Source organism: Peromyscus maniculatus, chromosome 1 (assembly GCF_049852395.1).
Source record: "Peromyscus maniculatus bairdii isolate BWxNUB_F1_BW_parent chromosome 1, HU_Pman_BW_mat_3.1, whole genome shotgun sequence".
NCBI classification, from domain to species: domain Eukaryota; kingdom Metazoa; phylum Chordata; class Mammalia; order Rodentia; family Cricetidae; genus Peromyscus; species Peromyscus maniculatus.
The window spans coordinates 140,047,501-140,062,569 of NC_134852.1; the positions used below are offsets into that span (position 1 = coordinate 140,047,501).

General features: G+C 42.5%; 1 protein-coding gene across 3 annotated transcripts in view; it reads left to right on the forward strand.

Moving 5' to 3' along the window:
- The first annotated feature begins 1,088 nt into the window (after positions 1-1,088).
- The window catches only part of Wdr11 (WD repeat domain 11), a 53,963-nt gene continuing 39,982 nt past the window's right edge, over positions 1,089-15,069 (forward strand). Inside the window, exons 1-9 of one of the 3 annotated variants that reach the window (XM_076553587.1) lie at positions 1,089-1,275; positions 2,263-2,374; positions 4,131-4,284; positions 7,062-7,235; positions 10,091-10,277; positions 12,717-12,882; positions 13,463-13,577; positions 14,342-14,537; positions 14,829-14,932. In XM_076553587.1, the coding sequence (XP_076409702.1) occupies positions 1,190-1,275; positions 2,263-2,374; positions 4,131-4,284; positions 7,062-7,235; positions 10,091-10,277; positions 12,717-12,882; positions 13,463-13,577; positions 14,342-14,537; positions 14,829-14,932 (1,294 nt within the window). In that variant the 5' untranslated portion in view covers positions 1,089-1,189. The remainder of the gene's footprint in view (positions 1,276-2,262; positions 2,375-4,130; positions 4,285-7,061; positions 7,236-10,090; positions 10,278-12,716; positions 12,883-13,462; positions 13,578-14,341; positions 14,538-14,828; positions 14,933-15,069) is intronic. The other 2 variants (XM_006976989.4, XM_015995893.3) reach the window with 2 other exon arrangements.

Consider the following 15,069-nt stretch of genomic DNA (forward strand, 5'->3'; position numbering starts at 1 on the left):
TGGCATGGCATCCGCACAGAAAGCAGTTTTTCAGCATTTACTAGATAGACTTTTGCTTAGATTTCCATGGCCTGAATTTTGTGTCATGGTTTGTTCTAGTTATAAATGAAACTGAAAGATAAGCTCACTTAATGGACTGGCTTTATGCTCAGATATACACTGTTGTTCTGTTCCTATGAAAGGGAATGTATTTGGGGAGCCAATTAATAATTCACATTCCAGAAGTTCAAGAAATTCGTGATTTTTTTGATAAGAGATTGAGACAAATTTAGATCTGCAGTTTGAGGATTCTCTGGGGACCCTGAAAGTATTAGCAGGAAAGAACAAAAGAACACCAGCAAGGAAAAGCAGAGGCAGAAGCAGGGACCAATTGCAAGGGGACAATTAAGAGCCAAAGGTTTCACTGGCTTTACCGACTAAGATTGGTAACTGAGAAAGTAGTTTCCCAAGAATGATAAGGTAGGCACAATGACATTACCAATGTGTCCTCAGTAGCATCTGAAGCCTGTAACAGATTTTCCTGCCTTGCCCTAACCCACCTATCTGATTTGTCCACCCATGTATTTGAAAAAAAAAAATACCTTGATTAATGACTTTTTGTTGTTGTTGTTACTGTAACACACTTCATGAAATTGTTACCACCTTGGAAGAGGGTATTTGTGTTCCTCAGCACATGGTCATGCATATTTGTCTCCAGAAAAAACTTACTCCCTTTGAAGCGAGAGCTGTACAGATCTATCCAGTTGTTCTCCATATACTTTATGAGAGCAAAGACACTGTGTCCTCATGAGCACATCCCTAATGTCTGCAACAAACAGCGCCTGACAATGGTAGTTGCTCTAAATCAACAAATCAAAGGCGGAAAGGCAAACTGGGACTTTTATTGTTTTGTTTCCACGATTTTCAGTAATCTGTCTCCCAAAAAGAAACAGGTGCGACTGGTAGCAGAACTCTGCTTCCATGCTTAGCTTCAACAGGCACAATTCAATGGGACTGGAGTATCGGAACTCTGGAGAGGGAGGAACCTAGAAGACCGAAATCCTAGAGAGACGTCGGACTCTTGGAAGGAGGAACCTAGGAGCCCACGGAACCCGCCAGCGGCGCAGACGTGGCAACCCGGAGTTTGGAACGGAAGAGCGGCGCGTGTCGCTTCCTGCCTGCCGGTGGGGAGGGCCGCAGTGCCGCCGCGATGTTACCCTACACCGTGAACTTCAAGGTGTCGGCGCGCACCCTCACCGGGGCGCTCAACGCGCACAACAAGGCGGCGGTAGACTGGTGAGGGCAGTGCTTCCGGCCGCCGGCCTCGGCCGCAGTTCGCGAGGGGACGGGGAGGAACACGGGGCTTCCGGTGTCCCCAGCCTAGACCGCTGCTGGCCTCCCACAGCTCCCCGAGTTTCTTATGGCTGAAACGTTTTCTGTTGTCATCTAAGTCGCAAGTGCCGCGAGTGGGCAGTTCCTCCGTGCAAACACAGTTTCATTCCTGTGTTCTTTTCTCCGCTTCTTAGTCCTGGGTTGATCCCGTTTCCTCTTTTCCAATCTGGACTCGGGAGGGCTTCTCTCCCTGTCGCCTTATCTCTTCCTGGTCCTGACTTTTTCTTACCCGCTCATACTCCTCTTTTTCAATTACATCCATTCAGCAATGCCCCAGACTCTGTCCTGTGCACCTACCTGTTCCACCTTTATCTTTATGGGTTCCTGTGAAGCACGGCCCTCTCCACACCGAAGTTCTGAGAAGCAAAATTTCATAGTTGTGGTGCTGGGAATGTTACTACCGAGGCTGAAACTTCTTGTTTTTTATCTGGTTGGAAGGACTAAGGCTAGTCACTTATCCTAGGCACATTGTGGATTCTATGTTGTTATAAAAATAAACATTATTGGAAGCTGAATTAACTTTTTATCTGGTTGGAAGGACTAAGACTAGTGACTTACTCTAGGCGCATTGTGGATTCTGTTTTGTTATAAAAATAAACATTATTGGAAGCTGAATAAAACAAAGCATGTGCATACAAAAACAGCACAGATTGGCTTACACATCAAAACTATGTGTACATATCTTTTAGAACCGTTAATTTATGTGAAAATCATTCAATAAATTATTTGTAAGCTTCGCTAGGGCCTTTTATAAATGGAATGCTATCACAAACCTTTTTACTTTAATACTATTAATAATGGTACATATGAACTAGATTCATTTCTGATAGACAAGAGGAAAGTTGAGTTGTTTTGTTTTATATTTACATTTTAACTCTGCTGTTTTGCCAGGGGCTGGCAAGGTTTAATTGCTTATGGATGTCATTCACTTGTGGTAGTCATCGATTCCAATACTGCCCAAACTCTGCAAGTTCTAGAAAAACATAAAGCTGATATTGTTAAGGTAAGTTAAATCACACATCAATCCCATAACAGTCTGTCTCAGGTTTAATACATCATTAGGTTCTCATTAAGTTGTAGGTATAAATGTCAAACAGCCTTTAAGTACAGTTATTTAGGGTTTGTCCAGCATTTACGTAGGCATGACTTAATCCAGAATGCATTAAGTGCCAGTGCTAGGGCATTTTGAAGAGGTGAGTGAAAATACCAGTTCTGTCAATTGCCATATCACTCACTCATCCATTAGTTTTGAACACTGACTTCTGTGTGCTGAGAATATAAACATCAATCATCCTTGTGTGTGTGAGTGAGTCTCACTGTGGTTTTGATTAGTGTTTTCCTGGTGGATAATCATGAGTACCTTTTCATAGATTTGTTGGCTATTTGTGTGTCTTTGTGAAAATATATACTCAGATTCTTTGCCCATTTTGGAGTGTGTTGTCTTTTTATTATTAAATTGTGAGCTTTAGGGATATATTTTAAGTATGAGTCCTTTACAGGCACATGATCTGCTGATATTTTCTCTCATTATTTGATCTGCTTTTCACTTCTTTTGATGGTGCCTTTTCAGGAAGAAATGGTTTTAATTTCTATATAATTTATTCTTTCTTTTACTTGTGCTATAGTCAAGAAACCATGACTCTCTCCAACATCAAGACAATTTACAATTTTATTTTTAGCCCTTTATACAATTTTAAGTTAATTTTTGTATATGTTATGAAGTTGAGGAAAAAATACCAATTGATTTTTGTATATTCACTTATGTCCTATGATCTTGCTTAACTCACCTTAGAACTAGTAATTTGGGGCTATATTTATATATGTAGATATAATCATGTCATCTGCTAAGGATAACAGTTTAATTTGATAGCCTGTACTTGCTTAATTTTTTTCTTTCCATGTTGCATTGGCCAGGACCTCTAACTTCAGTGAATCAGGATGCTAAGTAGTACTTTAGTCTCTTCCTGAGCTTAGGGGAAGGCACGCAGTCTTTCATCACTAAGTATTAGGTACTGGAGAGAGGTTTTCGGTTTGAGTTTTTGAGGAATAGAAGTATTGCCGCCCCTTTCTCTTTGCTTTTCCCTTTTGTCTTTTCTGGGTTTTATTTATGTGTAGATTCAAGGTTCGGTTTGATAGTCTATTGCTTTTGCCTGAAGAAATTATTGTAAATTCTTTAAGTGAATATTTTGGTTCATTCCCTCAGCTTTTGCTGGTCTGATGAATCCAAAGGTCATCAATTTGAAAGTCTAGCTAGCCAGCTTGCCCCAGAGAGAGATCCCCGGCCTCTTGGTCCCTAGCTCTGGGATTACAGGCAGGACTCCAAAAGTTTTTGTATCTCTTAAGTTGTTTTTTTTTTTTTCTAATTAGGATAACAGAGTATAGAAAAAACATTTTTCTTAGCTATTCATGATTTTAGACGTTTTGCCAAAATTATACTTTAGGAAAACTAAGTCCCAAGATGGCTTGGAATTTTACCAAGGCATTTGAGAAATTTTGTTTTGTTTTCATACCTGATGTTAACAAAATATTTAGGCTATGCATCATTTTTCACACTTCAAAGGCATTGTGATTTTTTTTAACAAAATTAAATACACCATTTAAAAAGAAATACAAAAATGTCTTAATTTCAAAGTTAATATTAGTTTCCTACTTAGTCACACCAAGCTGTTTTTATCGTCCGACTGGTTAGTGTTCTATGAGAGTGATGTCTGATGTCATCTGGTACAAGTGTGCTTGATCCAGCTTCTCCTTAAAACTAGGTGAAGTGGGCCAGGGAGAACTACCACCACAACATCGGCTCACCGTACTGCCTGCGCCTTGCTTCCGCTGATACCAATGGCAAGATCATCGTGTGGGATGTGGCGGCAGGCATCGCTCAGTGTGAGATCCAAGAGCATGCCAAGCCCATTCAAGGTGAGGAGACCAGCTCCGCAGAGTTTGTTAATGCACTCACGCTCAGAAAGCTCTTGTCTTTAGCTCTCTCCGTTTGTTTGAGTTTGTTATTTCCAGGCTAACTCCTGGGGGTGTTTAGCCTGTTTACTGACAGGAATTTAACATTCTTTCCCCCATCAGTACACTTCTGGGCACTCGTTCCTTAAATTTTAACTGATTCATACTGTAGTAAAACACGCTAGTTTCAGTGTCGGCCTCAGCTGTGTTGATGAGACCCTTGAGATACCGAAGTACAAACTGTCACGTACACTTGTCTGAATGACTGCAGTGAAAAGCTGTCAGTACTGACAATAAAGCAACAGAGACTTTGATTCTCATGCTCATAACAGAGTTGCTGGGTTTTTTCTTTTAATGTTATTCTTCTAAAGCTATTACAGTGTTCTTTAGACAAGTCTTTGAGAATGTTTCCTCTTGGCTGAAACACACACACACACACACACACACACACACACACACGCGCGCGCGCGCGCGCGCGCGCGCGCGCGCGCGCACAATGAGGGGATGTAAGTAGGTGGATCTGGGTGCGTGTGTATGTGCAGTGTACGTCTGCAGTGGAGGACAGAGGACAGCCCCAGGTGTCAGTCGTCAGGTGCCCTCTCCCTTTCGTTTGAGACAGAGTCTCGGGTTGGCCCCGAACTTTATCACACAAGCCAGGCTAGCTGGCCAGAGAGCTTCCAGGAGTCATCTTGTCTCTGCCATCATCTAGCCATCGCCATGCTGCTATTCAGGGTATGTGCAGTTGTGCCCAGCTTTTTACGTGGACTCTGGTGATCTGAACTCAGGTTCGTGGGCATGCAGGGCAAGCACTTCAACTCCTGAGCCATCTCCCCAACTCTGCATAGTTTTTTTCCTGTCTTTTTTTTTTATTCTTCCTTCATATAATACATCCTGTTTGCAGCCTCCCCTCCTCCCACCCTCCCCTCCCCCGGATATCAACCAAACATGGCACAACACGTTACAGTCAAGACTAGACACAAACCCTCAGATCAAGACTAGATGAGACAACCCGGTAGGAGAAAAAGGATCCCATGAGCAGGCAAAAGTGTCAGAGATACCCCCACTTCCAGTTTTAGGTCCCACAAAAGCCCCATGCTAAACAGCCGCAGCTTGTATGCACAGGGCCTAGGTCAGACCCCTACAGGCTCCCCGATTGCCACTTTAGTCTCAACAGGCCCCTATGGTTCCTGCTTAGTTGATTCTGTGGGCTGTGCTCTGGTGTCCCGACTCCGCAGGCTCCTACAATCCTTCTTCCCCCATCTTCTTCGGGGTTCCCTGAGCTCTGCCTAGTGTTTGTTTGGCTGTGGGTTTCTGTATCTGTTCCCATCAGCTGCTGGAGGAAGCCTCTCCGATGACTCTGATGAGGATTGGGCTAGGCACCAATCTGTGAGTATAGCAGAATACCATTGAATCATTTCATTGACTTTTTAGTTGTTGTTTTTGTTTTGTTTTGTTAGTTGTGTTTGGTTCTACCCTAGGTCTCTGAGCCCTCCAGCTTCCAGATTTTGGCCATCCAAGCAATGTCAGGCATGGGCTCCCCTTGTGACTTGGGCCTCAAGTTAGATCAATCTTTGGTTGGTCACTCCCGCATACTCTGAGCCACTGTTGCCCCGGCACATCTTGCAGGCAGGACAGGTTGTGGGGCATAGGTTTTTGTGACTGGGTTCATGTCCCAGTCCCACCAGTGGGAACCTAGCCTGATTACAGAAGACAGCCAAGTCAGGCTCTGTGTCTTCCATTACTAGGAGTCCTCTGTCAGGTCACCCTTACAGGTCCCAGGAAGTTTCCACTGCACTAGGTTTCCATATCAACCCTTAAATGCCCCCCTATTCCAGTTGTCTCTCCCTGTACTCTCTCCCTCACCTGATCCCTCCTCCTGTTCCCATCCCCAACCATCCCCAGTCCACCTACAAATCTGTTTCCCTCTCCTGGGGAGACCCACCAATCCCCCCAGACCTCTTCTTTTTATCTAACTTCTCTTGGCCTGTGGATTGTAGTGTGATTTTCTTTTACTTAACAGCAAATATCTACTTATGAATGAGTACATGTCATTTTGTCTTTCTGGGTCTGGGTTGCCTTTCTCAGAATGATTTTTTCTAGTTTTATCCATTTGCCTGCAAATTTCATGATGTTATTTTTTTCTAACAGCTCAGTAATATTCAAGTGTATAAATATGCCACATTTTCTTTACCCATTCCTCAGTTGAGGAACATCTAGGTTGTTTCTGATCTCTGACTATTATGACTAAAGATGCTGTGAACATAGTGGAGCAAGTATTCTTGTGATAGGATAGGGCATCTTTTGGGTATGTAGTAATTTTTAAGTAATGATTTTTAAAATATTTATTGTGTACTCACTATGTACTAAGTACTAAGCACCATTCTTGTTCTAAGGTATTTATTGTTTTGGAGACTCATAGAAAGCTTCACTGTTATCAAGTAATTCCACAAAAGCATTTGTGAAGTGTGGCATCTTGACCATCCTACGAATATCTCAGATCCTGAGTGTATAGTTTCAAGTAATGATTATTGCACATTTTCTTAAAAGTAATATCTCGGGTTAATTGAGACGTGATCCAAACAATTCATTTTTATATAAAATTAGCCTGACAATACATATATGTTACATTTGGGAGATGGTTACATTTGGGGCATTGGATTCTAAGGGTTATACACTGGGAAAGTATCAAGGACAAGATGGCCAGACATGTGCTTCTGCTCTCATCTTTCTGGTCTTCACAGATGTGCAGTGGCTGTGGAATCAAGACGCCTCCCGAGACTTACTGCTTGCCATCCACCCACCGAATTACATTGTGCTCTGGAATGCAGACACTGGTACCAAACTGTGGAAGAAGAGCTATGCAGACAACATCCTTTCTTTCTCTTTTGACCCTTTTGACCCCTCACATTTAACTTGTAAGTAATAATTACTTGTAGAAAATTAGTTGTAGGAAGTACTAAAAATAAAGTTAGTGTTATATACACAAAATTCACTCATGATATATCCTCACTAACTTTAAAGTGAGGGTGGAGAACACTATGGAGAAACACTATGGAGAAACACATCTTCAGACAGCAGTTCCTAATGTACATGCTGAATTGTAACCCCACACTATTTGCAGGTACGTTTATTGTTAGAAATATATGCAGGCAAGCCATACATGAAGGGAAACTCCCGCACAGTAGGGGCTTCTTCCTGGACCCCAGATTAGGCACAGACCACACCCAAACACCTGTTTTCACAGACAGATCCTTTACTAAGCGGGGAGGAAAAGTTAAAGTGGCTGCTTCCTGACTCAGGCAGAAAACAGCAGCAAATGACTTTTCAGGTGTCCTTTTTAAGAGGAGGAGAAGGGGAGGTCTGTGAGAATGGGCTGGGGTGTGGTGGTAAAGGAGACAGGGGATGAGAGGGAAAGGGGGGGAGGGTATTTGTCCCACAGGGACAGAGGACTGCCTTTGGATAGAGGGAGACAGACATGACCTGTAGGCAAATGGTGGTTTATAAAGGTAAAGGGGGAAACCTGTGTTAGGATGAGGTGTTTAATTTTAACTGGGCATGTTAATTTGGTGAGCCAAAGGGGGACTTCTGATTGCTGGACTTTGGTAGTCAGCCTTGGGAGGAAGAAGTAGCCGAATAAGGAAATAGACCTCGGTGGCTAGCTTTAGGAATGTAATCTAATGTTTTTTATAAAGGCAGGGGGGATGGGGGAGAAGGGCAAGGCCTGCCAGAGCCACATGCTCCAGTGGGCTAGTGTCCCCTCGATACACATGTTGAATTCATGCTTCAGTATTGGATTATCTTGGGACAGAGAGTTACTGTGATACTAGATCAGACTTTAGACTTTGTTTAAAGAACTTGAATCAGGAATTTCATTTAATCTGTAGCCAGAGTTTTTGCTTTTAAAAACATGATTCCAATTAATGCTATTTTGTGTAAAAGACAAACTCAAAAAAGAGAATTTTTCTTGTAGAAGTGGGAGTTTTTTTGCCAACATTTTGTGGATCAAATTATCTAAAAATAAGACTTGTTTTAGATATTTGTGTAGTTTTATTATTTAAAAAGTACTCTTTATTCAGTCTTTACCTAGTATTACTGTTCTGGGAACCAAGATGGAGTTTCCTGACTTTATGGAGTTCGTGTTCTAGTAAGAGAAAGGCTGTAAACTATTAAAGGAGTGAGCCATAAGTTCTAGTATACTAAGAGAGGTTGCCTGGGGCTGGAGGAGTGACCCGGCAGTTGAGAGGGTGTTCCATTCTGCAGAGGGCTCTAGCTTGGTTCCTGGCACCCATGTTGGATGGCTTACAACCTCTGTAAATCCCGTTTCATAGAATTCAATAACTGCATGCATGTGGCATGTGTGCGCAAAATAATAATAAGTCTTTAAAAGGCGATGAATGGTATAAAGAAGATAAAATCAGGTGAAGGAGATGGGGAAGGAATAGAGACTAAGGGCTGTCAAGTTACATGAGGTCAGTGGCCAGAACAGGGTTTATTTTAGTAAGGATCAGAGGCTCGAAGGAAGCAAAGGAATTGACTGGTCTATAGTATTTCCCCTGGATTTCAGTGATTGGAAATTCTGATTTTGGAAATTCTGATTTTTATCTATCGGAATGTACCGAGAGAGGCAGTGTGTGTGAGTGTGTCTATGTTAAAAGAGAAAGAGAAGTTAAGAGGGAAACTTGGCTATAAAAATAACGTCAGGACACTGTGTTCAGGCCTGTCTGTGTATGTACATGTACACACACACTCACTCCCTGTCTTGCTGACATTCAGTGCTGTAGGAACACAGTCGGGCTGGCTCATAATAGTCTGTGGGGGACAATGGTGTGAAAGAAGGAAGCCAGTGAGACCTTGGAGGATGGATTCTGGAACCTGAAAGGTGACAAGGATTAGGCTGAGTTTCTTGTGTTAACACTGTCTCTGATTTGGCTTGTAGAGGCACTGTGTGCGTGCGTGCGTGCGTGCGTGCGTATGTGTGTGTGGCCTCAAGCCCATGGTCCCTGTGCCTTGGTCTCTTGACTGCTGGATTCAGGTGCTCGTCACTTGCATCAGGCATTCCTCTGCTTTTCAAGTGTCCGCTGCCGTTTTGTATTTAAATTGCACTTAATATGCCATATACTTGTCATAGCATTGCCTGGATTCCTGTGCCTACAGCAGCTTCCCTGATGTCAGGACCTAGCAAGGTGTGTGTTTCTGCCTACCCAGTATTAGCCAGGGTGTGAGGTAGAGGATTTTTCTAAGGCTTTGCGTGTGTGCATGCATGTGTGTGTGTGTGTGTGTGTGTGTGTGTGTGTGTGTGTGTATTACATATAGACATACAGATACAAAGAACACTTAGAATAGTCATAAAAATTTAGTGTCATCAAATCAAATATTTGAGCCTGGCCAAAGGTAACACAAGGTTTCTTACATGTGGTAGTCTTCCTGTGGCTTGTATATTCTAAGAAATGCTTGGATTTTGAAATTATAGGATATAATGGCAATGATAGTCTACGCATAGATTTTTTTTCTGAAAGAACCAATATTTGTCCTCTATGCCAATAATCTTGTAATATCTGTTTAATATAAAATGTAATTGAGAAGCTCAGATTGGAGGCTTCTGGAGTATTGTAGTGGCTGCCTGTTTCTGTGGGATAGCATTCCATGTGTTCAGAATATAGCGTTGCCGGCTCATACAATAAGTATTCTTACCTTGCTTTCATGGGTTACAGTAAAGCTGTGTGCTAACCTGGATTAACCCTTAATCAGAGTTCTGCTTCTCCCCATGTAGTACTCACCAGCGAGGGCATTGTTTTTATCTCGGACTTCTCTCCATCCAAGCCTCCCTCAGGCCCGGGGAAGAAAGTGTACATCTCCAGCCCGCACTCCAGCCCAGCTCATAACAAGCTGGCCACAGCCACGGGAGCCAAGAAGGCTCTTCATAAAGTGAAGATTTTAATCACTCAGGAGAAACCGAGGTGAGTCGAGGGAAAGACTGACTAAAGCCCGCAGCTCTCCCTCGTCACTTCTGAGAGCGCTGACTTTCTCTTTCACCTCACCCTTCCTCCTCTCCTAATCTTGAATTTAGTAGTGGAGAAGACATTCTCTTTGTCCTCTCCCCTGGAGAGTCTTGGCATTCAGTGCCCTCTCTTCAGACTTCCTCACTGATCTTACAGATTAAAATGTATCACTTCCTAATTTTACTTGTGAAACTCGGAGATAATTTTAAAGTTGTGGTCACTGAGCACGTGAAGAGACGGGGAAGCTGGGTTTTCACATTGATACACTTCCTCACTTACGTGCTGGGCTCTCTCCCTGGTCAAGAAGAGGTGGACGTTTGTATGCAAGTGAAGGCGTTGCCAGCATGGCTGAGAGCTGGGCTGAGGAAGCCCTGACTGAGCGCATCTTTAACCTTGTTCAAATTTCACGCTCCCAGACTGTGCATCAGGGCTTTAGAGTGCTCAGAGGCTTGTTACAGAGGTGGACAGACACAGTGTATCCGTCCAGCACTTAGGGTAGTGTCAGACATGTTGCATACATTCAGAAAGTGTGAGCTGGGACTGTGTAAGAAATTGCACCTGAGTAAAATTATAAGGATTTATGTGCATTATAAATAGGTATAAATAGATTATTGTTTTTTTACTAGAACTACAATTTTTTTTTTTTTTTTTTTTTTGAGACATGGTTTCTCTGTGTAGCTGTGGAGCCTTTCCTCGAACTCACTCTGTAGACCAGGTTGGCCTTGAATCACAGAGATCCGACTGCCTCTGCCTCCTGAGTGCTGGGATTAAAGGCCAATTTTATATTTTTTTATAGCTTTGGAAGTTTTCTTGGTATTTGTTTCAAAATTATCTTTAATATGCTAAGATTATTCTGCTTAGACCACGAATAATTAATTGAATTATATCTGCTGAAAGATTATGCTATAAATACATTTTGATTTTGGATAAATACTGTTTTTGTATTAAACCATAGTCTGGTTAAATTTACTGGTTAGTTTATCTCACATCCTATGCTGAGATGGCTTAAGATTGCTTTTTAGGTGCCTTAGTAGAACTTGACATTTTTGCGGATTCCTTGTCACAAGCAAATAATGTAATCATTTGGCAGACTAAATAGTTTTGTCATGCTTGCTTTTTTTTCCGGCATGTGATCTTGAGCACTGGAGGGTGCTTCGTTGTCCCTTCGGTGACCTGGGCTGCATGAGTTCACTGGAGCCCAGTGTCACTCAGGCCCACACAGCTGGGGTTGGTAACCAGGAGGTTAATGCAATACAGATTCCTCTCTTTTTAGTCACCCAGATTAACTCTGTTGTAAACTTCCAAAGCTTTCGATGTAATTATGTCAAAATATTGAATGTTTAATAAAAGATACTAAAAGTAGTCTGAGTCTTAAGACTTCTTAGTACCATTGTTTTTAAATAAGTTTCATATTCTACCTGCCTAGAAGAAAATGGAATAGAATAAACTGTTTAGGATGGCATTAAAGTATGGGGACAGAGTAGAGGATGTGCCTGCCCCAGACCACATGGATGGCACAGTACTCCTGGGTCACAGTACTCCCGGGTCGGTGGTCCTTGTCACCCTGAATGTTTTATGCTTTAATCCCAAGTCTGTATTCAGCAGTCTAGTGTAGCAGAATCTTAAAGGGTCTTATTAATAAAATCAAACCCGGGGTCAGGTATTGGAGTGAACGCTGGAAGATCAGAGAAGCAGAACAAGCTACAGCCACCCTACCTTGCCAGTTCCTCAGCTGATCCTGTTTCCTCAGACTGGAAGCTTTTGAGTCCTCATCTAAATGGATCTCAGCTGAACTGCTACTCAAAAGCCTAAAAGCTTAACCAGCTCTAGTTCCTGGTCCTCATGCCTTTCTGCTTCCTGCCATCACTTCCTGGGATTAAAGGCGTGTGTCACCATGCCTGGATGTTTCCAGTGTGGCCTTGAACTCACAGAGATCCAGATATATCTCTGCTTCTGGAATGCTAGGATTAAAGGTGTGAGTGCCACCATTTTCTGGCCTCTATGTCTAGTGGCTGTTCTGTTCTCTGACCCCAGATAAATTTATTAGGGTGCACGATATATTTTGGGGAACATAATATATCACCACAGTCTAGTACTTGTAATTGTAAAGGAAAAAACGAAACTGTCTTGTGAATGCCGGTACTGCCACCATCTCATCATAACCAGAATTCTCTACTGTGTACTTTATACACTGCAAAGATTTAAAAACACTGGGGTCTACCCAGCCTGTACAGTATTTTTGCTATAATTTCAATTCTGGCAGTTAGCAGAGGTCTGAGTTTCAGCTGCTAATCCTTTTGGTCATTTCAGGAAATAGCTGTTCATTCTTGACAGTTTTTATGTGATGGGGTCTTGATGTTGACGTTGATGGCAGTTCATCTTCTATGCTTTTCTCAGTGCTGAATTTGTAGCTCTCAATGACTGCCTGCAGTTGGCCTATCTGCCTTCCAAGAGGAACCACATGCTGCTGCTCTACCCTCGGGAGATTTTAATCCTTGACCTTGAAGTGAATCAAACGGTGGGCGTGATTGCAATAGAAAGGACTGGAGTTCCCTTTCTGCAGGTATCTGCATGTAGCGATTACACGCCCCACAGTCACTGTGCATGTTAGTTAGCAAGCCCGTGACCTTGCAAAAGCTGTCTGTCCCCTTCTCTCTTCTATTGAGGCAGCAGTGGTTTTACTCAGTACTCCTTATTTCCTGCATTTCTAATTGGCTGGACTTACCTAAAAATTTCTCTAATTTGTGCTGGAATATTTATTAAACTAGATAAGAGCCAAGCATGGTGGTGTGTGCTTGTAATCTCATGTCTTAGGAGGCTGAGACAGGAGGGTCACCCTGAATTCAAGGCTAGTCTGGGCTCCATAGTGAATTCCAGGCCAGCCAAGGTTACCCAGCAAGACTGTATCGAAAATACACACACACAAATATATAAATAAATTAACTTATATAGATGTTGAAGACAAGTTAATTTTAGGTTTGCAAATGAATTTTTAAAATGTTTATTTCATTAAATCTTGGAGAGTGTATTTGTGTGTGTGTGTCCGTGTCCTATTTTGTCTATATTCTTTAATATGAGTTCAGTTTCCTGATACATATTTAATACTTTGTTAGGTTTTAAAAACCAACCCATCTCTTTTAAAGGTAATACCCTGCTCTCAGCGAGATGGCCTGTTTTGCCTCCATGAAAATGGCTGCATAACCTTACGAGTCCGGAGATCTTATAATAGCATCTTTACTACTTTAAATGATGAACCAGGTGAATGCACGTCTCACAGTGATGTTAATGGTATTTTTCTTCAAAATGGTCTCATACAGCATCACATGGAATAGTGTTGATGACATCCTTGTCTTGAGAAAGTGTTAAGATGTAATTACTTGTGTGACAGAGTAGTGCAAATGCCCAGGTGATCGCTTGACGTTACAACAGTGCCTCCTTCATGCAGCAGAGAGACAGCACTTTGTCTTTCCTTCTTGATATATGCAAGGACCAAATAGATGTGACCTCTGTGAGTATGTCCTCTGCTGTGCCCCCTTTAGCCTGGCACCCTCTGACTTTTGCTCTAAGGTAGCTTTCATTGTAAAATGAGGAAGGTTAGTTAGTCTCCAGGGCATCCAGTCATCAGTTTTTTTGGGGAATATAGGTGATGTTTTTGTGAAATATGTACTCTACAGAGATGGAAGAAATTTCATGAAGCCTGGGTGTTTCCAGACTGTAGAGACTACTACAAAGTGTAGTCTACAGTGCAGCATTCACTGATGCTTCTCAAAGCATTCCCTAAAATTTTTAAACACAATGTGTTGTGGTCCTGGTTGTTATTTTAGGCTTGCACTTGGGTAGTTCTCATGTGAAGTATCTTTATGATCTAAAGAAATCAGAATAGTGAAACATGGCGCTGGTTTGGGCGGTGTGCACAGGTGACGGAACGCTGTCCTCTCAGTTGAGGTTATTTACACTGACACTGGTGGTATATTTTGCTGTGCTTCCTCACTGGCATCTGAAAGAGACAATTTTCCCTTAAGACCCAGACCCCGTTCAGGAACTTACCTATGACCTGAGAAGCCAGTGTGATGCGATCAGGGTGACGAAAACTGTCCGCCCCTTCAGTATGGTGTGCTGTCCTGTCAATGAGAACGCAGCTGCCCTCATCGTGAGCGACGGCAGGGTCATGATCTGGGAACTGAAGTCTGCCGTGTGCAGTCGAAATGCACGGAACAGGTGAGTGAATGCAGAGGCTCTGGCTTGGGCTTTGATTGTTGTTTTCTGTTTCTGCTTTTAAATTAATAGAATCGTATAAAAAGAGGTGTTTTTTATAAAGCCATTTTAAAGGACACATGCACTAGGGGATTATGTCCTGACAGTTGCTTCACCTAGATTAATAATTGCGAAGATTAATAACTGCCACCGTGAAAGACCACTGCCGTGGCCTGGGATTGCTGTTTGAGTACCTGATGTGTAATGCCGGCTCTAATACATGTGACCGTCCGCTCGCTCACTGTGTCTTTGCAGCAGTTCCGGTGTGTCACCTCTGTACTCACCGGTGTCTTTCTGTGGGATTCCTGTAGGAGTGCTACAGAACAAACTCCCAGACCTTTCCCTGGATAACATGATCGGTAAGCTTGTCTTATCCCTCTAACTTACACACAAGATAGTCTTTAATAGAGTAACTGACTCGGTAGTTATTATAAAGTCAAAGTTAATAGTCAGGAAAACTAAAATGAGGAGATTTTTTTTTCCCTAGGTAAACCGG